The sequence below is a fragment of the Hyperolius riggenbachi genome, chromosome 11 (genome assembly GCF_040937935.1).
Source record: "Hyperolius riggenbachi isolate aHypRig1 chromosome 11, aHypRig1.pri, whole genome shotgun sequence".
Lineage (NCBI taxonomy): Eukaryota > Metazoa > Chordata > Amphibia > Anura > Hyperoliidae > Hyperolius > Hyperolius riggenbachi.
Genome location: NC_090656.1, coordinates 159404489 through 159430188, shown reverse-complemented (window position 1 = coordinate 159430188; position 25700 = coordinate 159404489). Strand labels below are relative to the sequence as shown.

The 25700-nt window shown below is 43.1% G+C and overlaps 1 protein-coding gene across 2 annotated transcripts in view; it reads left to right on the top strand.

The window, feature by feature from the left end:
- NXF1 (nuclear RNA export factor 1) overlaps nucleotides 1-25700 on the top strand; it is a 159282-nt gene that overhangs the window by 111148 nt on the left and 22434 nt on the right. For both annotated transcript variants that reach the window (XM_068260673.1, XM_068260674.1), the window contains exons 14-17: nucleotides 11053-11163; nucleotides 11247-11305; nucleotides 14723-14838; nucleotides 25124-25163. In XM_068260673.1, the coding sequence (XP_068116774.1) occupies nucleotides 11053-11163; nucleotides 11247-11305; nucleotides 14723-14838; nucleotides 25124-25163 (326 nt within the window). The remainder of the gene's footprint in view (nucleotides 1-11052; nucleotides 11164-11246; nucleotides 11306-14722; nucleotides 14839-25123; nucleotides 25164-25700) is intronic.

The following is a 25700-nucleotide window of genomic DNA, read 5'->3' as shown; positions in this document are numbered from 1 at the left end:
TACATTTTTTTTTTTTCATGAATTTTAGGCCTCTAATTTTTAAGTCTTAACTCACCAAAATACATCAGAATAAAAGTGTGGTAGACATTCTGCATATAAATAAGACAGGAACACAAAATTGTTGAAGTAAATAAATGTATCAATAATCTGAAAGAAAACTGTACAAATAAGGCAGCAGATTATTCAGTTTGTACATATATACTCCTAATACACCTCCCATGTGTGGTATATTTTAAAGCAAGGAATTGCACGCAGGGCAACATCACAGTCTGGACAGTAGAATCGTGATTCTTTCCTGATTCTTTTCCCCTTCTTGCTGCAGCATACATGACATGTCCTAGTTGGGGCATTTTTTTGGGGAGTTGGTGGAATGTATTCCATAAAATTGCGGCCAGTGAGGCGCTCCGGATTTACCACATAAGAGGCACGGCGTCCAACTCTGGCATCCGATGCAGTCTGGTACCTTAGACAGATGCATTCGCACAGTTTCCAGATGAAGTCAGCGTGCGTCACTGGCCTGTCACTTCCCTGCTTGTGCAGAATGTAAGCATTCCAAATGCTTTGCTCCAGTAGGTCCCGGAAAATCTTATATTTTTTCTGCGGTTTCCTTACAGCAGGATAAAAGGTCACCACCTGGCCAGCTCTGTCCACACCACCCATGGTGTGGTTATAGTCCACCACGACCTGCGGTTTTGCAATATCTTTTCCTCCTCTTGTTCTGGTGGGGACAGTGGAGGTGTCGTGAACAGTAGAGAGGAGACGGACGTCTTTTTTTGTCCCGCCACCGGAGGGCTAACGTCTTCCCTTTCTGCCAAGCAGCTATGTCCCCAGTCTTCAGCTTCTGCTTGGCAAAGGCCGACGGCATCTCCCTCCTGTTAGCCCTAACAGTGCCATAGGTGTCAGTCTTAAGCTTTATAAAAATCTCAGACAGTTCAGGGTAGGTATAGATATTATCTGTGGTGAGACAGTAGCCTTTGTCCAACAAAGGCTCCAGAAGGGACAATACAGACGATGTCGCCACTCCAAACTCGCTAAACCTGGGACAAAATTTTGTGCCTTTTCCCGTATACAAAATAGTATTCCAGATGTATCCGGTACTTGACTCGCATAGAGTGTATGATTTGATCCCAAAGCGGGCCCGCTTGGAAGCAATATATTGGAGCCAGCTCAGCCTCCCCTTATAGGCCATCAGGCTCTCGTCCACGCTGATGTCCTTCTGTGGCACATACGTGGTCCTAAAATTTTCCATCACCATCTGGTAGACCTCCCGGATTTTTTTTAGTTTTGGAGCAGGGTGGGTCGACTCCTGAAAAGTTTTATTGTTAGAAAAGTAGAGAAATTTCATTATTAGGGAAAAACTGTACTTGGACATCACTGTACCGAAGAAGGGGGTTGCAATGATCTTATTCATGCTCCAGTGCCATTTCTGCAGGGGCTTCCCCACCACTCCCTGCAGAATGATCAGGCCCAAAAACAACCAGATATCCGCTGCCGTTACCGGCTCCCAGGTCCTGCTTCTGGAAAAGGGTCCTTGAGGAGTAGCCAATTGTTGGGTGGCATAGTGATTAGTCTCCTCCACTATGCTCTCAATAACCGCCTCCGAGAAGAAAAGCTGCAGGTATGCCAGGGGGTTGCACTCGCACTCCTTCTTCAAGCCAGGCTCCCCAGTAAAAGGGAAACGTGGGGGCGGTGGCAGAGCCTGAGAAAGGTTGATGGGGCACCAAACCCGGACATCACTAACTTCGCTGGTGATGGAGTCGCTGTCACTATCTGGGTCGGATGACAGATCCCCAGATGCGTCACTGGAGTCCGCCATTGACTGCAGATCGCTGTCCTCCAACTCCGCCAGCGCTTCCGCGGTGAGACGCCTTCTGGAGGATGATGCCATAGTAAATCCAGGCAGTGGTCGGTGCAGGCAGCAGGCAAACAGTAGTCCAAGTCCAGGCAAAAATCGTCATGGGTAATCAATCAAAGTCCAGGCAGAAGGCAGAAAGAGTAGTCAAAGTCCAGGCAAAAATCGGTAACAGGTAGGCAGAAATCAGATTAGATAAGCACTCAAAGATCACAGCCAGCCCCTCTCCAGCTCAACAGCCACAGCTCCTCTCAGCAATCCAGGAAGCAAAAGGCAACATTGCATTGGATACAAAATCCCATTGTATCCAATACAATGCTGTTTTGGCCCAATCAGAAGCGTTTATTTTAATTTATTTTTTCTTTTACTCTCTCCCTCCCCTGTGACCCTACGCCGCACCACCGCTGATCGGCTATGATGGGCTAATTGGCCTCCGGGTCCCCAAAGATCAGAGCGGTAATGGGGACTCCGGCGGCCGGGTGGAAGAAGCCTGGGTCCCACTGACAAGCGCTAATCACGTGCGGGACCCAGGAATTGGCTGCAGGCACTTTTTTTTTTATTCTACTGCCTCCCTCCCCGATGACTACGCCGCCTGCAACGTCACGACGCACCGCCGATCCTCCCTACTAATTGGCCTCCGGGTCCCGGAAGATCAGAAGGTAATGGGGACTCCGGCGACCGGGGGGAAGAAGCGCACGGGACCCAGGAATTAGCTGCAGGCACTGTTTTTGCCCAAACGAGCAGAGCTCGGGCTTAGCGTGTCAGTCAGCCCGAGCTCTGCTCGTGAATACTGCCAGGGGGGTTGAATTAGCTTTTGTAGCCTAACAGTTACTCTTTAAGCAATTATAAGGAGTGCAATAAAAGTTGTAAACAAGAAATTAGGCTGGCAAAGATGGAAGCGTAAAATAAAATCACTAGAATTATCAAATCTAATCCTAAAAAGTTTTAGAAGTACATCAACTCTTAAAAGGAAAAAAAAAAAGAAAAAAAAAATTTGACTATTGGTCTCCTAAAGGATGAGGGTGGGAACTCAATGGCGGATGACCAAGGTAGGGCGCAGTTATTTAAATGCATTCTTGGCTTCTGCCTTCACAAGGGAAACATCACTGTTGCAAATTACAGACACGGAAGGGTCTCAATCTTCCAGTTGTAATATTAAATACTTAACGCAGGAAGAAGCGAAGACAAGACTAAATAAATTAAAAATAGACAAGGCATCTGGCTTGGATGGCATGCATCCTCGGGTCCTACAGGAATTATTTCAGTTATCGATAAACCCCTGTATCTTATCTTTTGTGACTTTCTTTCGACTGGCAGAGTTCCATTAGATTGACCTACAGCACAAGTTTTCCCATTATTTAAAGGGAACCTAAACTGAGAGGGATATGGATGTTTCCTTTTAAACAATACCGGTTGCCTGGCAGTCCTGCTTATCTTTTTGCTTGCAATAGTGGATGAATCGCAGACCTGAAACAAGCATGCAGCTAATCCAGTCTGACTTCAGTAAGAGCATCTGATCTGCATGCTTGTTCAGGGGCTGTGACTGAAAGTATTAGAGACACAGGATCAGCAGGAGAGTCGGGTAACTGGTATTATTTTAAAAGGGAAAATTCACATCCTTCTCAGTTTAGGTTCCCTTTAAGGGCGGCAAAAAAATCAGATCCAGGAAATCGACCTGTAAGCTTTAACGTTATTTGTGTGCAAACTATTTGAGGGGGTAATTTGAGATACTATACAAGACTTCATAGCAGAAAATAATCTTATTTATCAGCATGAGTTTACTAAGGACATGTCCTGTTTGACCAACATGCTCAGCTTTTATGAGGTAGTAAATGCTAATGTGGATATTGGGAATGCTGTAGATGTGATCTACTTGGACTTTGCAAAGGCCTTCGACACTGTTCCCCACAAAAGTCTGGTGCAAAAGTTGAGGATGCAAGGACTGGGAAACAGTCTGTGTGCATGGATAGGGAACTGGCTAATGGACAGAAAACAAAGTTGTGGTCAATGGGTCATATTCAAAATGGGTGACTGATAGCAGTGTGGTCCCACAGGGCTCAGTACTGGGTCCAGTGCGCTTCAATTTATGTATTAATGACCTAGTAGATGCAGTAGAAAGCAATGTTGCTATTTTTGCAGATGATACAAAATTATGCAGAATCATCATCTCTCGGGAGGCTAGTGACATATTGCAACATAATCTGGATAGGATGGCTATATGGGCACATACATGGCAGATGAAATTCAATGTTGAAAAATGTAAAGTCATGCATTTTGGTCGTACCAATGGTCTAACACCATACAAAATAAACAGGATACAGATGGGAAAATTAAACTTGGAGAAGGACTTAGAAGTACTTATCGACAACAAGTTAATCGTATTCAGTGCCAAGCCTCTGTAGCTAAAGCAAATAAAAATTTGGGATGCATTAAAAGGGAAATAAAAACTCGAGATGCTAGCATAATATTGCCTCTGTTCAACTCTCTAGTAAGGCCACATCTGGAAAATGGAATTCAGTTCTGGGCACCACATTACAGAAAAGATATTGCTGTTTTAGAGCAGGTACAGAGACGAGCAACAAAATTGATATGAGGGATGGAAGGTCTCTCTTACCAAGAAAGGTTAGATAAACTGGGTTTATTTAGTCTGGAGAAAAGGCGCCTTAGAGGAGATCTAATTAACATGTATAAATACGTCAAAGGGCAATATAAAAGCATGGCGGATGAGCTATTTGTCTGTAGGCTTTTACAAAGGACTAGGGGACATAATCTGCACGTGGAGGAAAAACATTTTAGACATTTATTTAGGAAAGAGTTCTTTACAGTAAGTGATCAAAATGTGGAATGTATTGCCACAGAATGTAGTTATGGCAAATTCTATACCTGCATTTAAAGGGGGCTTAGATGCTTTCCTTGCATTGAAAGACATCCATGGCTATAATTACTAGGTAATGCCCGTTGGTGTTGATCCACGGATTTTATCTGATAGCCATCTCGAGTCGGGAAGGCATTTTTTCCCCCCTCTTTAGGCTAATTGAACTATGCCTTGTAAGGGTTTTTCACCTTACTCTGGATCAACAGGGATATGTGAGGGTGCAGGCTAGTTTAGTACTAAATTTTCTGGTTGAACTCAATGGACGTATGTCTTTTTTTAACCATAGTAACTATGTTAGTGTAGTATCTCTGTAAGAATAAAATATTGTATAATGCGCCTAGGAGCTGTTTGCCCTGCAGAGATCAGCGACCTGAGAGCTGGTGATGTTTTGAGTGGGAGACAGGATGACAATCAAAATGCTGGTATGAGCATCGTTGGGGCACCGGTATTAGAAGGAGCCGAGGCAGCCATCTACCCACCCGCAGTCATACCGCTGCAGCCGGTGCGCTGCTCTCCTCTGTCTCCTTTCATCTGCAGCCACTTTTAAAAATAATGCAGCTCAACCCGCTGCCAACTCCTCCTTACTTCCTGGTTAATGGTGTCCTGTCGCCGCGTGATATGAAAGAACACGTGCGCGGATGAGGTCATGCTGTGACCAGACACCATTAGCCGCAAAGTAAGGAGGAGCCGAGAGCAGGTAGGGCTGCATGGATTTTTAAAAGTGGCTTCAGATGGAGGGAGGCAGAGGAGGGGCTGCAGGCTGATCTGCAGCATGTGTTATGCCAGCTGGTGGATGGCTGCATCGCTTCTTCTCATACTGGATCTCCCACTCGTACTGCCGCCAGCTCTCAGGTCGCTGATCTCTGCGTGAGGGGGTAGAGCTACAGGATTTTTAAAAGTGGCTGCAGACGGAGGAGAGGAGCGTGCCGACGGCTGGATTGGTAAGTGCTTGGCTGTGCAGTCCGCAACTGTATATTCACACTATAAGATGTACCGACTCCTCCCCCCCCCCGCCTCCAGTTTTAGGGAAGAAAGTGTCTTATAGTCCAAAAAATACGATATATTAAAGTGATCATAAAAATAGCAAAAAAATAAAAAGTGGAAAAAAGTAATATCGTAAAGTCATTATAATTAAAGCTGGAATAACTCATATTTTAAAGGTTCAAGGTGTTTGCTGCAACAGACATTGGGGTGTGCCTCCTCTCATTCATTGTGTTCACACAGAGATGGAAATCTATCTGATTGGAGGAGGGAATTCATGCTGTGTGGGTAAACAGCAACAGGGAAACCGAAGTTTGAGTTGGTACTTTCAAGTTGGCATTTTGGTGGATTTGCTCCTGAATAGCAGTTACCTATATTTAAGTTATTAACTTCAGAATCTGACATGTTACTATTCTGCTAATTAAATATGCACATATTATGTAGATATTTAGTATAAGCCGCTTAACTGGTTGGTTAATGTGTGCATACTTCTTAAGCAGAACTTGAAAATGAGAAAAAAAATCAGCGTTGGCAGTTTAGAACAAGGAAACTTTTTTTTTTTTTTTTTTTGATTCAGGTGCAAATCTAGCTAAACTCGAGCCTCCACATAATCGGCAATCAAGAGATTTGGCACATATACTTGCTCTGCGTGGTTACCTGAAATCTATAACTTGTAATTGTACACTGAGTCACAAACTTTTTAAACCAATGGCTCAAATTATAGGTAGTAGTATATAGTCTCAGCCCTCTCTTTTTTTCTGTATTTTAAGCAATCCCAGCAGCAATTGTAAGGCCTCTTTCAGACAGAAGTCTGAACTGCATGCTTGCCAAGCAGTTCAGCATCCCATCTGCTTTCCAACAGTGCAACTAGAGATGTCGAGAATGAGCACAGCTGTAGCTACACTCAGATCTGACTCAATGTGGGAGGCCGTCTGTCTAGCGCCAGTGCCAAGCACTAACCAGCGCCGGGGGTGGATTGCAGCTGACAGGAGGTGAATTCACCACCTCTCAGCTGCCGGTCTGAAACAGGCCTAAGAGCACTATCTCTGTAGAAGGTTTGAGACCTGCAGACACCACAGACAAGGTGCTAGTACAGTGTACTGTGTATGTGCATTATACAATGGCAAGTGAGAGAAATTGATTTCAACCAAATACAAGGGCTGCTGTACCGTCCCCCTGCACACCCCAACTCCCACGCAAAGCAATGATGACCTTTTGAACTTTTTAGCAGCTGCTATCAGATTTGTTTGCAAAGCCCCACCAAGCTTTTATTAATTCAAATTATATTTCAGATTGCTGTCCGGCCTGCTTCAGCTGCTTTAGATAATGGACTGGCATTTCATTGCCCTTGCAATAAAAATAAATGTATCAAGCAGATTTTGAGAATGGAACTACTGGCACATACAGGTCCACTAGGGATTTTTCTGTGCTTTTGTGAAGAAATCATTTGAGGCTAGAAAAATTGTTGCAAAAAAGGAGCAGATACCCGACACAGGGAGTCTGATTTGTCGCTCTGAGCAGCTGCTTTATTTTTGCAACAGTTTTTCACTTGTTATTATCGGCAACTGGGGTTCGTAAATGAATTTTGACCTGAGGGTAAAAAACTCCTGAATAAAGATTATAGCAAAAAAAACCTAGATGCCAGTGTTTATATTGCGGCATCTACTAGTGTGGCATCTACAACTCCAGAGTACAGGTTACTAAATCATTGGTTGCCCCTGCAAGTTAGATCATCCTTTGCAGTTGAGAAGAAAATTGTAAGTAGTGTTTTTTGTTGTTTGTTTTAGGATACCTACATAAGCAAAAATAGTTCTTGCCAATAAGTTCAGTCCAAGACTAACATTAACCCATTTGTAGTTTAACCACTTTCGTGGTTTACTACAGTATATCTACGTCGGGCAGAATTTCAGTTCCTACCTAGCCGTGTAGATAATTGTCAATGGTTGCGCATGGCAGCCACACTCTCCCATACACCCGCCACCGTACTCTTTCTACCCGTTAGAGGGGAGATGAATAAATTCATCTAAGTCCCCGTGTGAATGATCACTGACATCAATGGGATGCTGCGATCATTTGTAACTTCCAAAGTAACACATCCACACATTGCTTCCTGTTAGTGCAGTGTTCTCCCCAGAAATGTTTTCTAGCCGTGTGGCATGAAAAAGTAGCCGGGTGGAGCACAACCAGGGGAATGCAGGGCTGACGCAACTCTGCTTACAGCATAGGAGGAGGAAACAAGCTGATGTCAGCCGGATGCACACCAAAATTAGATAGGTGGAGCATCTGGCCAAAAGAGCCTGGGGAGAACACTGAGCCTCCATATGGCTCTCATTTCAGGTGTGCTTTAAGAAATACACCATCTGTCTTATGCTGGGTACACACGATGCGTTTCCGTGTTCGATGCGCCGCTCGATTTGCTTCAATTATTTCCGACATGTCCGATTCGCGTTTCGATGGATCGTTAGGTCGATTTGCCATACTTTACATGGTATTCGACCTAAAAATTATCAAAATGCGCTCGGAAATGCTCAGAAATAATCGAATCGAGCGGCGCATTCGTCGCGGAAATGCATCGTGTGTACCCAGCATTAAAAGGACTCAGCTGAAAATAGTAAAAAGATTTGGGGGAGAAAGCCCCAGGTATGTATAGATCTTTTTACTATTTTCAGCTCTGGTACACTTTAAAGTGAACAGTGCTTTTTGTTTTATTTGCAGCTACAGTAAATCCATCTGACAGTGCAGGTGAAACAGACATCATATAGTTAACACATGTCCAGAGCTATACAGCTATATGTATTGGGCATCGTTAATGGTACTGATCGAACATGATTATTCAGTCAATGGTTTTGGGGTTGATTCCTCTACCAATCATCTGATTGGTAAAGTTTTCCTTGTTGTTTGTAGACCCCATCAATTGTTTCCAGCTGAAAGCATTTATTCGATCAGTTGTGTCGCATGTCCATGTTCTACAGATTACTCTGAGAAGCTGCAAATTCACACATAGATAAGTACTGTTTTTTTTGTGTGTGAAAATGCAAAGTGCAGCATGGTCTGAAAGGACATGCTGGCCCTTGTGATTTCACAATTAGTGTATCCTTAGGGTTAAAAAAGGGTTCGGGGAGGGGAGAATAAACATCAGGACAGATTTTTTTTTTTTTTTGTGTGCAAACTAACCATACTGACTGAGGTCACAGCTGGGCTGCCAGCTACATGCGTTTAGCCTGTATCTGTTCAGATCAGGGTCCCCCCCCCCCCCCCCCCCCCCCCCCTTCAGTGCTGCTCCGTTGTCAGTGAGATCCGTTCTCCAGGCAGGCAAAACAACCCTCTCTATGCAGCCTGCTCTGTGCGTCTTGTGACAGCCGGGGGAGGAGGTGAGTGATTACCTGCACTCCCCACTCCTCTCTACAGTCTTCTAAACAGAAGTGCCGTATTTCACAGAGACTGGCAAGTTAGTACGGATACACATTCAGAGGGGAGGGAGAGAGAGACAACTGACCTAGTGATGCAACTGTGAGGAGGAAAAGAGGCACCGAATTACAAAGCTAAATGGCCATAGTTTGCCCTGCCTTTATAGCCACACAGGCACCAGCGTCCCTTCTCTGTGACTGACTGCTTGTAATCTGCCTCGTTCCTGAAGAACACTCTGCAGTCAGATGGTCCCGCCTACCGCCGAGCTGAGCCAATAACTGTACGAGCCTGCTGGAAAGCACGAGATCTTGTACACAGAGGAGAGAGCCCAGCGTGTGACACGGGGGTCTTATCTCACCCGGGCGGCCCGCCCACCTATTTGATCCTAGGGAGAACACTGTAGTGTACTTATAGAATGCTAATAGGAAATAATGCACAAGGACATTTTGTGGCCAAATAGTAAAATGACACCTACATTTTATTTAAGTATTTATATAGCGTCGACATAATGCGCAGCAGGCCCTACCACAGTCATATGTCTATGTATGTATTGTGTAGTGCATGTATCACAGTCTAGGGCCAATTTAGGGGGAAGACAATTAACTTTATCTGTATGTTTTTTGGGATGTGGGAGGAAACCAGAGTGCCCGGAAGAAAACCCATGCAGACTCTGGGAGAACATACAAACTCCTTGCAGATGTTGACCTGGCTGTGATTCGAACTGATGACCCAGCGCTGCAAGGCAAGAGTGCTACCCACTACGCCATCATGCTGCCCATAAAAAGACCCATATATACATTTAAAATTAACCTCTTACCTCCCACCCTCTCCCATAGTTACCTAAATAAATTATATGCATATAAAAAATACATATAGTTACCTTAGGGACTAAACTTTTTTAAAATATGTATGGCAAAAGGGTATATTGTAATTTATAAAATTATGGACTTGTAATTAGTGATGGACACGAAATTGAAGAAAATGCACCTTTATTTCCAAATAAAATATTGGTACCTCACATTGTACTAAGGAAACATTTTAAACGTTTTGAAAACCGGGACAGATGGGCAAATAAAATGTGGGTTTTAATTACGGTAGCATGTATTTTAAAAATATAAAGACCGAAAACGTTTTTCTTAATTTTCCCATTACAATAATTCTTAACAAAATGTACCACCCAAAGAAAGCCTAATTGGTGGTGAAAAAACAAGATATAGATAATTTCAATGTGATTAGTAAAAAGTTCAGACTGGTCGTTAGGACGTCAAATCAGACGTGTGTACAAACGATCATTCAGTTGATAAGACTGATCCGCTTGGCTCATACACACGCTCAACAGAAGACTTTTTGAATGCAAAATTATCAAACAAATTTTGTTGTTGGGAAAAAAACAAAAAATAAACAAACCAAAAACAAAAAAGTTGTTTGCTATTGTTCAAACAACTGGTAAGACGCAGCTCAAGTCAATCCAACAGTTGGATTGACTTGAGCTGCGTCTTATCAGTTGTTTGAATAATAGCAAACAACTGTTTTGGTTTGTTTCAACAACAAAATGCATTTAAAATACTTTTGTTGAGCTGAGCCTTTATAGGCGAATGAATGGAAGGAGCACTGAAAGGTAAAAATTTCTCTGGTACAGAAGAGGAAAAACCCCTCAGTGGTAAAGTGGTTACTGAGGAAAAATACACAGCATGTACTGTCGGTGAGGCCTGAGGGCAGTATATCTATAAAAAAAAAAAAAGCAAGGAAAACTAGAGCAGGTGTCTAAATCGAGCATTGTGATTGGTCATCTTGAGCTCAGCTTCTGCACCCATTTTGCACCAGATTAGTTCCTAGTCTCATTGCACTGTTTTTGATAAACCTACACCTTGTTACCACTAGTGTCTGTGGTTTTGATTCTGTATCTGTGATTTTATGGTTTTGTTAATTTCTACAGATATTATGCCATCTACGACAGTGAGGACCGCCAAGGTCTGCTTAATGTTTATCATGATGAGGCTAGATGTTCCCTCAGCATTCCTGTTGCATCTGGGCCAAACCCAACCAGGTATGTTGCACTGAATTCCAAAATCCAGTTTTTCCTTTCCCATTTTTACTGTCACCTCTAAAGTGATGCTTGTTTTAACACAGGAGCAGCCTGGGAGAATACTTCAGCAGCAGCAGGAATTTAAAGAGAGTGAAGGATCCTGGTAAGCATAGCTTCAGTTAAAACATGGAACACATTTGCACTCTTTTAGGTGTCTTTCCCACGAACATTAAAATGCTGTTGAGTTGATGTTTTTTCACCTCCTGTAGTCACTGCTGTCAGGAATTTCTCTATTGAGTGCAATGTTAGCATGCAGACAGGCAGCAAGTGGCGGTGGTACTTGAGTGTTATGTTAGCAGGCATTTAAAAACCACAGCATGACATGTCTAAAATCTTTGATAGTATGCCAACACCTTAAAAGCATTTAAAGAAACGCTAGGAAACCCCAGTGACAAATGCAAGGTAACTCTAGCCTGCTGTAGACTGCAATAACAAAGCATTAAACGCAAAGCTATTAACTGTCCATGTGAAAGAGCCGTTAATGAATGTGAAAATAATATACAGGTCTCATAATTTTACATACCTTCATAGAATTTGCAAAATAAAAAGTGGAAACACCCAAATGATCTTGATCAATAGTTTACAATCGCTTAAAGGAGTACTGTAGGGGGAAAAGAGTGAACTTACCTGGGGCTTCTAATGGTCCCCCGCAGAGGTCCTGTACCAGCACAGGCTCCGGTCTCCACCTCTAGTTCACTTTCGGAATTTGCGACTTTAAAGTCGGAAAACCACTGCGCCTGCGTTACCTCCCTCCCACTGATGTTACCAGGAGTGTATTGCGCGGGCCCAGTACGGTCTGCGCCTGCGCAGTACACTCCTGGTGACGTCAGCGGGAGAGAGGACACGATCGCACAGGCACAGTGGTTTTCAGAATTTAAAGTTGGCAATTCCAGAAGTGAACCGGAGGCGGGGACCGGAGCATTGGTGAGTGGCTGCGCGGGCACAGGATGTCTGCAGGGGACCATTAGAAGCCCCAGGTAAGGTCAACTTTTTTTTTTCTTCCCCTACCCATCTACAGTAGTCCTTTAAAGTGCACCTCCGGACTAAAAATCGACTCAGCAGCACTGAAAATTGACATTTGAAGCCTAGCATGTGCAGCTGGGAGGGGTTATCAGGACACAGGACAGTTGGAACTGTGTCTCCTGCTCCTCGTCACCTCCTTTCAACCAAAAAGATGGCTGCCCCCATGACAAGGATGGCAGCCCCCATGATTCACAAACATTTGCCTGTTCTTTTAAAACCGGGTGGGTAAAACACTATTACCTATCTATTCTAATTAACATAACTAATGTAACTGAATGACAGTATGTTTAGGCTGAAGTTCCCCTTTAAGTTTTAGCATACACACATAGTGGCACACACCAATTAACTGGGTATTAAGGGTTATTATACATACTTGCAACTTGGCTTTACTTCTAATTACAGTTATAAGTGTATAAAAAAAAGTCAGTGAGATTCTGGGCTCTTGGCAGTCACTAGAAAAAATTGACTAGGTCTCCACCTGGATTCAGCAATTTTAGCTTAATTTATTAGTGGTGTCATAGCCAATAAACTGCACAATATTTTGGAACGCAGGCCTTTTTCAAATGCCACGTGAGAAATGCCTGCATTCCGAAAGTTGTGCAGTTTATTTGCTATGATACCACTAATAAGCTAAAATTGCTGAATCCGGGTGGAGACCCATTTGATCTATTGCCTTGTACTCACACAACTTGCTGGCTGGTCGACTCCCTGGTACTCGAGAGATGTTGGCGTTTTGTGCACTTGGACTTTTAGCAGATGTATGTGTAATGTTATTTTTTGGCCATTAGATTTCCCCATACTATTCTGTGTACTGAACAGTACATAGGAAGTAGTGTCAAACTGTAGTATTTTACTTTCCGTTTGTGAATGACCTTTGGCATCTTATTGATGACGGATGATCATTCACTACGGGCACTCTGATCGGTGAATGGGAGCACAAGTTCCCATTCCCCGATCAGTGCGTCACCAAGAACAGTGCGATACGTGTATCTACGTCCCTGGTACAGAAGGAAAATCCAAAGGGACGTAGATACGCGGTGCTGGACCGGTTAATGGTAATTAAAACTCTCATATTTTTATTTTAAAGGCTGCATGTGATTGCATTCTAAATCTGCTTTGCTGAGCTGCAAAACAAACAGAAGTTATAACTTCTGAATTTTTCAGTACCTTACCAGCAGCCTTTTCTCAGCCAGATAATATCCTTTTGCATTCTATACTTTTCAGGTTAGTAGATTAAATTCGACAAGCTCATTTGCATAGATAACTCTAGTTTAAAGTGGATCCGAGATAAACTTCTACACATTGCATAATTGTGTTCCTTTCCTATTGTTTATACTGCATTCCTCTAGCCAAATACTTTTTTGTTTTTGTTTTAATACGTCCCAATAAGTCCCTATAAACTAAACCAGCCACGCCCACAGGTTTTCAGAGAGCCAGGTACTTTCAGACAGTAGCAAGGGCTCATGGGAGCTCAGTCTGGGCAGGAGGAGGGGGAGGTATTACTAGCCAGATATTTCAAAGGCAGAGGAGGGAGGGGGATTAGGTTTTTTTGCTCAAGATACAGATAAGCCTGCCTCTGTGTGATGTTTACAAACATGGCTGCTGTCATTGTATCACAGGAAGAAAGAATCATATTCTATTAAAGCTGTTTGCAGCTAGATTTGCTGTGTAAACTATCTAAACTTTAGATAAGATATATAGACAAGTTACTTGTAGTTAGTTTTTCATCTCAGATTCGCTTTAACACTCTTCTGAAAACAGCCTTCAGTCAATTTCTTTGTAGGATAAGTGCTATATGTACCTATGTTTATCACATCATATCACGTGTCACTTCCTCTATGCTTCCACACAACAAAATAATTAAACTGACTTTGATGCACAAGGAGATAATACACTTGAGAACTAAGCATATGCAAACTTTTTTAACAGGGACCATCCCAGTATTCTCTTAAACCAGCTGGGCGTTGCGCTACCCGCTGCCCCCCGCCCCCTCCCCCGAGATCCCGTGCGCAGGCTGGCCAGGCAGCACTGAGGGGTGGACCAGGACTCCCTCCTACACCATGACAACGATGACCTTATCCCGATCGTCGCCATGGCGATGGGGAAGCCAAACAGGAAATCCCGTTCTGTACTGGATTTCCTGTTTGCTCTGATCGCTGGAGGCGATCGGAAGGGGTGGGGGGATGCCGCTGCACAGCGGCTATCATGTAGCTAGCACTAGGCTAGCTACAGGATTAAAAAAAAAAAAAAAAAAGAAATGTGCTGCGCCGCCGCCCTGACCATTCTAATAGAACGCCAGGGTGGTTAATTGTTTCTTTTAAGATTGTGTTATTTTGAGATGTCTCATAGTTTAATTTGAATCTGAATAAAAATAATGATTTCTCCTTATTCCTTTTACAAAATCTGCCAGGGTTTGTAATTTTATGAATTTCACTGTATTTAAAAATCTCTACATCATAACATTGCTAATTTTCATCTTTGGCATCCTCTTTCTTAGCTCTCCGTTTTAAACTTCTGAAACACAAACGTCTCAACGTTGTTAGTTTCTTGAATGAACTTCCACGCACTCAGCATGATCTGAACTCTTTTGTTGTGGATGTCACTGCTCAAACTGTGAGTATGCCAATTCCCCTAAATTTTTTTTAATCTGATCTTTATTATACACTTTAAAAAATGTTCGTCATTTCCTATTAACATATGATACAGTAACAGGACATTAAACAGAACATTGGTATAGATGAGAAAAATGTATATAGCATAAAACTGTATGCTCCAATTAACGATATGAAATATACATTTCAATAACAAATTTATTTTTTCATACATTAAGGATTAATTGGGTAGCATTCTACAAAAAATGTGCTAGCTTTAAAGGGACTCTGAAGCGAGTCTAAATTCACTTTTTTAACTTGTAGCCATGTTAAGAACTAGAAGCCCTGCTAAACCGCCGCTATCCCACGGCAAAATTAGGGGTTTATACCCCCAAATCAGAAATTGATTCTATCAAATTCCCAATTCGATCGATTTGAGGCCGATTTTGAACGATTTTCAATCGATTTGATCTATCTGATAGGATGGAAGATCTAGGTCGATCTGCTGTTGGCAGCAGATCGATGGCCCATAGAGTTGTATTGGGTCTAATGCCTAGTACACACCATACAATTTTCTGTTAGATTTTCTGTAACATTTTCTGTAATTACAGTGGTTTGCAAAAGTATTCGGCCCCCTTGAAGTTTTCCACATTTTGTCATATTACTGCCACAAACTTGAATAAACTTTATTGGAATTCCACGTGAAAGACCAATACAAAGTGGTGTACACGTGAGAAGTGGAACGAAAATCATACATGATTCCAAACATTAAAAAAAATAAAAAATAAATAAAAACCTTGCAAAGTGGGGTGTGCCTAATTACTCAGCCCCCCTGAGTCAATACTTTGTAGAACCACCTTTTGCTGCAATTACAGCTGCTAGTCTTTTAGGGTATGTCTCTACCAGCTTTGCATATCTAGAGACTGAAATCCTTGCCCGTTCTTCTTTGCAAAACAGCTCCAGCTCAGTCAGATTAGATGGACAGCGTTTGTGAACAGCAGTTTTCAGATCTTGCCACAGATTCTCGATTGAATTTAGATCAGGACTTTTACTGTGCCATTCTAACACATGGATATGTTTTGTTTTAAACCATTCCATGGTTGCCCTGGCTTTATGTTTAGGGTTGTTGTCCTGGTGGAAGGTGAACCTCCGCCCCAGTCTCAAGTCTTTTGCAGACTCCAAGAGGTTTTCTTCCAAGATTGCCCTGTATTTGGCTCCATCCATCTTCCCATCAACTCTGACCAGCTTCCCTGTCCCTGCTGAAGAGAAGCACCCCCAGAGCATGATGCTGCCACCACCATATTTGACAGTGGGGATGGTGTGTTCAGAGTGATGTGCAGGGTTAGTTTTCTGCCACACATATAGTTTTGCATTTTGGCCAAAAGTTCCATTTTGGTCTCATCTGACCAGAGCACCTTCTTCCACATGTTTGCTGTGTCCCCCACATGGCTTGTGGCAAACTGCAAACGAGATTCTTATGCTTTTTTTTGTTAACAATGGCTTTCTTCTTGCCACTCTTCCATAAGAGCCAACTTTGTGCAGTGCACGACTAATAGTTGTCCTATGGACAGATTCTCCCTTCTGAGCTGTGGATCCCTGCAGCTCGTCCAGAGTCACCATGGGCCTCTTGACTGCATTTCTGATCAGCGCTCTCCTTTTTCGGCCTGTGAGTTTAGGTGGGCGGCCTTGTCTTGGTAGGTTTACAGTTGTGCCATACTCCTTCCATTTCTGAATGAGCGCTTGAACAGTGCTCCGTGGGATGTTCAAGGCTTTGGAAATCTTTTTGTAGCCTAAGCCTGCTTTAAATTTCTCAATAACTTTATCCCTAACCTGTCTGGTGTGTTCTTTGGACTTCATGGTGTTGTTGCCTCCAATATTGTCTTAGATAACCTCTGAGGCTGTCACAGAGGAGCTGTATTTGTGCTGACATTACATTACACACAGGTGCACTCTTTTTAGTCATTAGCACTCATCAGGCAATGTCTATGGGCAACTGACTGCACTCAGACCAAAGGTCTGAATAATTACGCACACCCCACTTGTTGGGAATCATGTATGATTTTCGTTCCACTTCTCACGTGTACACCACTTTGTATTGGTCTTGCACGTAGAATTCCAATAAAATTGATTCATGTTTGTGGCAATGATGTGACAAATATGTGGAATACTTTTGCAAACCACTATAGATTATTTTCTGTAAAGTACTGGTAGAGACTGGTCATTATCTCTGGTGCATTGTCTTCTGGTTATCTCCTGAGTAGAACAATGCTTAATTGCTAGGCAGATAGATGGTTAAATAGATAAATTCCAACATGTTGTAAATCATCTATCTGGCAGGTAACTCTTACAGAAAATTGTATGGTGTGCACTAGGCATTATGCTGGGCATACATGAGTCGATCCGGCGGCTCAATTAGCCGCCGGATCGATTCCCGCTAGTCCCCACTGGCGCTTATCTTCCGCTCGATTCACCGCTACTTTCCGCCTGCGGGTATCGAGTGCGGAATCGATCCCCGCGGTGATCGGACACGTCTGATATTATCATTCGAGCAATCAGGCTCGATTGATAAGCCTCCCTCAACGCCGTGTATGCCCAGCATTCTGGTCCAATAATGCGTTTAGATCGATTTCCAATAGTTTTCATTCTGAAATCTATTGGAAATCTGTTCCTAGTGTGTGACGCACATCAGATAGATTCCTGTCAGATTGTACTTGACAGGCATCTGCCAGAAATCTAACTGATGGTCGAATCTGCTGCAAATATATAAGTGTATGGCCACTATCACTATAGAGATAAGCTCTTTATGTTCAAATCCTGCCTCTGGGATGGGGTTAAGCAGCAATGATGAGGATGAGCGAGATCAATTTTACAACAAGTAAAATTGCTCCGCAGTGTGCAGGGGATGAGGGCTGCGTAGAGGTTAACTTTCCTAAGCCACCCTGATTCACAGCTTTCTCCATCTTCCCCACACTTTCTCCAGTAGAAGTTCCGGCTTTATAGAGTATGCTACAGGGGGCCAGAGCACCCACTTGCCATATTCCGCAGAGCTTCCAGCCAGAACATCTTTGTTTTCTCAAAGATCTGTGGAACGGGCAAAAACACAAGGGAAGTGCGATGGTAATTCAAAAACTACAGATAGGAAGCCTGCTATTTAAAAGCTCCAAACCCTGGCAACCATTGAGCAACAGGGCTACACACACACACACCTACACACACACCTACACACACACCTACACACACACCTACACACACACCTACACACACACACACACACACCTACACACACACACACACACACCTCTACCTCACAGGGTGGTGGAATTGATCCTTTTATACACTAAGGCATGGAACAGCACCTTGTCAAATTTCTTGCTAAAGTCAAATTCATAAGTTGCCCATTGTTCGAATTTTAACAATCCATTGCACTAGAGAATTCTTCAAGGCCATTTCAGTGATGCTTCTTATCCAAGGAGCAGTTGCCCTAGTCTTATAAGGGAAAATTCTATTCTAACCACTTTGTGGTCCTTGCACCTAAAGTGAACTTTTTGGGCTCTAGTCACAAAACTTTTCATACATGACGTATTTATTACCGACCGTACATACTCTCGTATAAGCTGACCCCCGTATAAGCCAAGGTACCCACTTTTCCCTTTGAAACCAGGAAAAAGTGATTGACTCGCATAGAAGCCCCCTTCCCAATACAGCCCACTCCACAGTAGACAAATGTGCCCCCAATACAAGTTAGCCCCCCCCCCCCCCCTCCCCATAGCCAGATGTGCCACAAGAACAATAGTTGTCTCAAGATGCCACTATATGGGGTCATAGATATGAGACAGCTAATGCCACACGGGAAGAATCCTCAATCTTTGCACTGCTGACACATTGCTTGCACCTCTGCTCTACAGAAAGTCTTGAGCAGCGCACTCTGCACACCATGTTACAGGGGATCTGGGGCACGGACACAGCAGGGAGCCAGCTGGCAAGAGCAGAATTTCTAGTGCACGATCTTTACGCTCCTCTGCCAGTAACAGAACTTGTTCCACCATCTGTTCTGCTCCACTGACTCGCATATAAGCCGAGAGGGTAACTTTTCAGCTCATTTGTGCTGAAAAATTATGCTTATATGCGAGTATATATGCAGTAATTGATAAAAATAACCTCTCAGCACATTTACAAGCAAAATAATCACTCAAAGGAGGTTGTTCCTGATTAACTTCATTTCAGTATTACTTTTCTTACCTTAATTATATAATATTTGTACTCTTTGGGAGCTTAAAAAAAGTAACCTAGATAAGGTGAAAACAGGTGGAAAAGCTTTGTGAATCGTGTCCATTACGTCCAAAATGCCAAACATAACAAGTATGTTAACCCTTTGGAATTATATGGATTTCTGCACAAATTGGTCATAATATGTGATCTGAACTTCATCTAAGTCACAACAATAGACAATCACAGGCTGCTTAAACTAATACCACACAAATAATTAAATGTTTCCATGTTTGTATTGAACACACCATGTAAACATTCACAGTGCAGGTGGAAAAGGTATGTGAACCCCTAGACCAGGGGTGCCCACACTTTTTTGGCTCGCGAGCTACTTTAAGAACCTCAGAGTCTGCGAGATCTACCACCGCTGCACCCAAAAGCACGCACGCGCACACACACACACCTCTACCTACCTTACACGACCATTCTTACCCCATTCTCTACACACACATCCTTCAGAAGTTTGACCTTTTCATGCTTGCTGTAATCCCCAAACTTGATGAGATAGATTACTATCTGTGCAATCAGCATGACAGGCATGTCAACTCACTGCACACTGAGAGCACATGGACAGGCTGACAGGGGGGATGTTAGCTGTGAAAAAACGTGAGGCAGAGTGCTAAAACCAGCACAACATGAAAAGCTGAGGGCAGAGAGAGCTGCAGGATGGATGCCTGTGTGTCAAATACCTAGCTCTGAGGACACCAGCAGCAGGAGATGCATTGCACTGACCACAGAGAGCTGAGCTCGGCAGTCTCCCTTTCCCAGAGCCCCAAGCAGCCTGAAGGGGAGGAGACGCTGTGTGAGTCACACAGCATGGAGGGGAAGAGACCCGTCTCCTTATTTGCTCCTCTCCCCTTCAGCCACGCCTTCCGTTAAGCCGCACCTCTCCCCTGTTCTCTCTCTTCTCCGTGAAGCTATAGCAGCAAAATCTGACAGCCGCGGCTGCACGGCTTCAGATTGTTACAGGATGCGGCCGCGATGTACAAGTGATCGCGATCTACCGGTAGATCGCGATCGACCTATTGGGCACCTATGACCTAGACTAATGACATCTCCATGAGCTAATTGGAGTGAGGTGTTAGCCAGCTGGAGTCCAAACAATGAGATGAGATTGGAGGTGTAGGTTACAGCTGCCCAGCCCTATAGAAACACACCAGGTTTGGGTTTGCTTTTTCCCGAGGATTGCCTGATGTGAATGATGCCTCACACAAATGAGCTCTCAGAAGACCTACAATGAAGAATTGTTGATTTGCATAAAGCTGGAAAGGGTTATAAAAGTATCTCCAAAAGCCTTGCAGTTCAGTCCAAGTAAGACAAATCGTCTATAAATGGAGAATGTTCAGCACTGCTGCTACTATCCCTAGGAGTGGCTGTCCTGTAGAGACTACAAGAGCACAGCGCAGAATGCTCAATAAGGTGAAGAAGAATCCTAGAGTGCCAGCTAAAGACTTACAAAAGCATATGCTAACATCCCTGTTAGCAAATCTATGATACATAAAACACTGAACAAGAATGGAGTTCATGGCAGGATACCACAGAGGAAGCCACTGCTGTCCAAAAAAACATTGCTGCACGTTTAAAGTTTGCAAAAGAGCACCTGGATGTTCCAAGGCAGTACTGGCAACATATTGTGTGGACAGATGAAACCAAAGTTGAGTTGTTAGGAAGAAACACACAATATCAAAAAGGTTTAAGGGGCACTATTGGAACAAAAAGTGATAAATGGTAAATTATAAAAGGGGTTTGGAAGATTGGCCCCCCTACTCTTGCTGCTATCTCACTTTGTTGGAGTACCTTTGTCTCTCAACTTCCTTCGAACAACCTTATATAGAAAAGTATGAGAAGCGCCAGAAATTACCATAAAAAGAATCACCTTTTATTAATCAAATGTTACAATAGTACAATTCAGTATTCATATGATTCACACATACACTCCACTTACAACAACCTCCTGCATCCACACTGGGAGTATGCTGATGAGCTTCCCAAAAAAGTAAAAGGAGTAAAAAAGAGAAAAATGAAATTTTAAAATTGCCTCCTTGTCAAAAAAAAGTACATATATAAATATGACTGAAAGGTCTCTACATCATTCACAGGAATCTCCACCTCATATATAGACCTCCTAATACGTTTAATTATATGTATTACTAATAGTCATATCTTGTGGTCTGTTCTTGGCCTTTTGTTAGTAAATAGCTGTTATATGAACAGAGATCCGGGAAGGTGTTGGTGCTATAACCACTTACGACCAGGGCTGTGGAGTTGGTACAAAGATCTTCAACTCCGACTCCTCAGTTTATGAAACCACGTCGCCGACTCCGGGTACCCAAAATGGCTCCGGACTCCTCAACTCCGACTCCTTAGTCGAATACTTAACAGGGCTGTAGATTTTGTACAAAAATCATCAGACTCAGACTCCTCAGCTTATGATACTCCGACTCCGGGTACCTAAAATGGCTCCGACTCCTCGACTCCGACTCCTTAGTCGAATACTTAACAGGGCTGTAGATTTTGTACAAAAATCATCCCACTCAGACTCCTCAGTTTATGAAACCAAGATTCCGACTCCGGGTGCCCAAAATTGCCCCGGCTCCTCCACTCCGACTCCACAGCCCTACTTACTACTTCCCGTCAGGTTACTCACTGACTGGCTTTTCAGCTGCAGTGACAAACTGTACTACTCACTAATCCATCCTCTGTGGTAATAAGCTGCATGGAAGGAGACCACTCCGGTGTGTCCCACAAGGCTCTCTGAGCCACGGATGTGCTAGTTCGTGAAGACCAGTCTCGATCTCCTGGCTGCCGAGTCCCCACAGCGGTTACCGCCAATACTTCCGGTTCGGAGTTCGGGCCATGACGTCACTTCCTTGCGCCTCAACAGCGTCTCACTGGCAGCTTCCTTGCGTCTCAGCTCTTACCAACTATAGGTTATATAGTACAGACCAAAAGTTTGGACACTCCTTCTCATTCAGAGTTTTCTTTATTTTCATGACTATGAACATTGTAGATTCACACTGAAGGCATCCAAACTATGAATTAACACATGTGGAAGTATAGTGCATAACCAAAAAATGTGAAACAACTGAAAATGTCATAGTCTAGGTTCTTCAAAGTAGCCACCTTTTGCTTTGATTACTGCTTTGCACACTCTTGGCATTCTCTTGATGAGCTTCAAGAGGTAGTCACCTGAAATGGTTTTCACTTCACAGGTGTGCCCTGTCAGGTTTAATAAGTGGGATTTCTTGCCTTATAAATGGGGTTGGGACTATCAGTTGCATTGTGGAGAAGTCAGGTGGATACACAGCTGATAGTCCTACTGAATAGACTGTTAGAATTTGTATTATGGCAAGAAAAAAAGCAGCTAAGAAAAACGAGTGGCCATCATTGCTTTAAGAAATGAAGGTCCGTCAGTCCAACAAATTGGGAAAACGTTGACAGTGTCCCCAAGTGCAGTCTCAAAAACCATCAAACGCTTCAAAGAAACTGGCTCACATGTGGACCACCCCAGGAAAGGAAGACCAAGAGTCACCTCTGCTGCGGAGGATAAGTTCATTCGAGTCACCAGCCTCAGAAATCGCAGGTTAACAGCAGCTCAGATTAGAGACCAGGTCAATGCCACAGAGAGTTCTAGCAGCAGACACATCTCGAGAACAACTTTTAAGAGGAGACTATGTGAATCAGGCCTTCATGGTAGAATATCTGCTAGGAAACTACTGCTAAGGACAGGCAACAAGCAGAAGAGACTTGTTTGGGCTAAAGAACACAAGGAATGGATATTAGACTAGTGGAAATCTGTGCTTTGGTCTGATGAGTCCAAATTTGAGATTTTTTTGTTCCAACCACCGTGTCTTTCTGCGACGCAGAAAAGGTGAACGGATGGTCTCTACATGCCTGGTTCCCACCGTGAAGCATGGAGGAGGAGGTGTGATGGTGTGGGGGTGCTTTGCTGGTGACACTGTTGGAGATTTATTCAAAATTGAAGGCATACTGAACCAGCATGGATACCACAGCATCTTGAAGCGGCATGCTATTCCATCCGGTTTGCGTTTAGTTGGACCATCATTTATTTTTCAACAGGACAATGACCCCAATCACACCTCCAGGCTGTGTAAGGGATATTTGACCAGGAAGGAGAGTGATGGGGTGCTGCGCCAGATGACCTGGCCTCCACAATCACCAGACCTGAACCCAATCGAGATGGTTTGGGGTGAGCTGAACCGCAGAGTGAAGGCAAAAGGGCCAACAAGTGCTAAGCATCTCTGGGAACGCCTTCAAGACTGTTGGAAGACCATTTCAGGTGACTACCTCTTAAAGCTCATCAAGAGAATGCCAAGAGTGTGCAAAGCAGTAATCAAAGCAAAAAGTGGCTACTTCGAAGAACCTAGCATATGACATTTTTAGTTGTTTCACAGTTTTTGGTTATGTACTATACTTCCACATGTGTTAATTCATAGTTTGGATGCCTTCTACAATGTTCATAGTCATGAAAATTAAAGAAAACTCTTTGAATGAGAAGGTGTGTCCAAACTTTTGGTCTGTACTGCACGTTGGTCCTGCTTGGAGGCAATTGTAGTTATGCAGCGTGGTTCCAATTGATCTTATGGGGCGCCCTAATACGATCTCTTTAACATGTTTCGACACTCGGGTGTCTTCATCAGAATGGATTGGAATTACCAAGTATGTGTGAATCATATGAATGCTGAATTTTACTATTGTAACATTTGATTAATAAAAGGTGATTCTTTTTATGGTAATTTCTGGCGCTTCTCATACTTTTCTATATAAGAAACACACAATATGTTTGAAGAAAACGAGGCACAGCACACCAACATCAAAACCTTATCCCAACTGTGAAGTATGGTGGTGGGGCATCATGGTTTGGGGCGCCAGGGCCTGGACGGATTGCGATCATTGAAGGAAAAATGAATTCACAAGTTAATCAAAACATTTTGCAGGAAAACTTCAGGCCATCTGTCCACCAGCTAAAGCTCAGCAGAAGATGGGTGTTGCAACAGGACAATGACCCAAAGCATAGAAGTAAATCAACAACAGGATGGCTTAAAGTGAACCAGAGACGAAGCACCCTCATGTATTTTGCCATATATATCCGTGGGAACATTAGAGAAAACACCTACCCTGCTCCTTTTCATTCTTCACTGCTCAGCCTGCTTGTTATCAACCCTGATAAAATCCCTGACTGAGCATTCAGTCTGGCTTTGCTCAGGAATCATTATAGCTGAGTCTGTTTTCTCTAGTGTCTTTTCAAGCCCAAGCCTGCCCCCTTCTGGCTCTGCTATAATGACTCAGCTATAATGATTCCTGAGCAAAGCCAGACTTAATGCTCAGTCAGAGATTTTATCAGAGCTGGTAACAAGCAGGCTGAGCAGTGAAGAATGAAGCAGGGAGCAGGGTAGGCGTTTTCTCTAATCTTCCCCCTGGTATATATGGTGAAATACATGAGGGTGCTTCGTCTCTGGTACACTTTAAACAGACGAAAATATGCCTTCTGGAGTGGCCAGTCAGAGTCCTGACCTCAACCCAATTGAGACGCTGTGGCATGACCTCAAGAAAGTGATTTACACCAGAAAGCCCTAGAATATTGTGCAACTGAAACAGTTCTGTAAAGAGGAATAATCAAAAATTACTTCTGACTGTTCAAGTCTGATCTGCAACAACAGGAAACATTAGGTTGAAGTTATTGCTGCCAAAGGAGGTCCAACCTGTTATTAAATCCAAGAGTTCACATACCTGTGAATGTTTAGATGGTGTGTTCAATAAAAACATGGAAATATTTAATTATTTGTGATATTAGTTTAAGCAGATTTTGATCGTCTATTGTTGTGACTTAGATGAAGATCAGATCACATTTTGACCAATTTGTGCAGAAATCCATATGATTCTAAAGGGTTTACATACTCCTTTATTTTTTTTCATGCCCATTATCTATTGCTTAGGCTTCCTTTTAATATCTGTGGGGGTTTTGTTGTGTTGTATACGATACAGCCGCTTTACTGTTCTTTGTGACTTTTCTTTTGCAGAATACATTACTTTGTTTTGTCGTTAATGGAGTGTTTAAAGGTGAGTTTATCTTTTGTTTTCAATAGTTTGTGTTGAAAGATTACTTCGGTCACTTTTAGTGATAGTATTTTATGTGTGCACTATATATTTTCATGTAAAATTATTTTTTATATTATTTTGGCATGTAATATCTGTATGATTAAATTTCCATTTACTGTTGTGTATTTCATACCTCTTTCAATCATTGCCATACAGCAAAGTTCTGAATTTCCATCTGTAAATGTTATCAAACTTTGTTGAATTAAATTCATCAGATTCCGATACCATAAGGTGGTCATACACTAATAGACCAGGCTGGTTCTAGTAACAATAGGGCTCCAGGGCAAAATTAGCCCGGGGGTCCCCAGCAGACACCCCCTGACCAAACCGCAGCATTAGGGGCCATTTTGTTGCAGGAAAATTTCCCTCCTGTGCCCCTGAACTGGCTGCTGACTCTCCTTTCCAGTCACCTCCCAACTTAACTGTGCACCCATGGACTCCTGCAAAGTGCCAGCTAGCACAGGTGAGACGCTACTCTGCCAAAGACTCTGCTGAGGC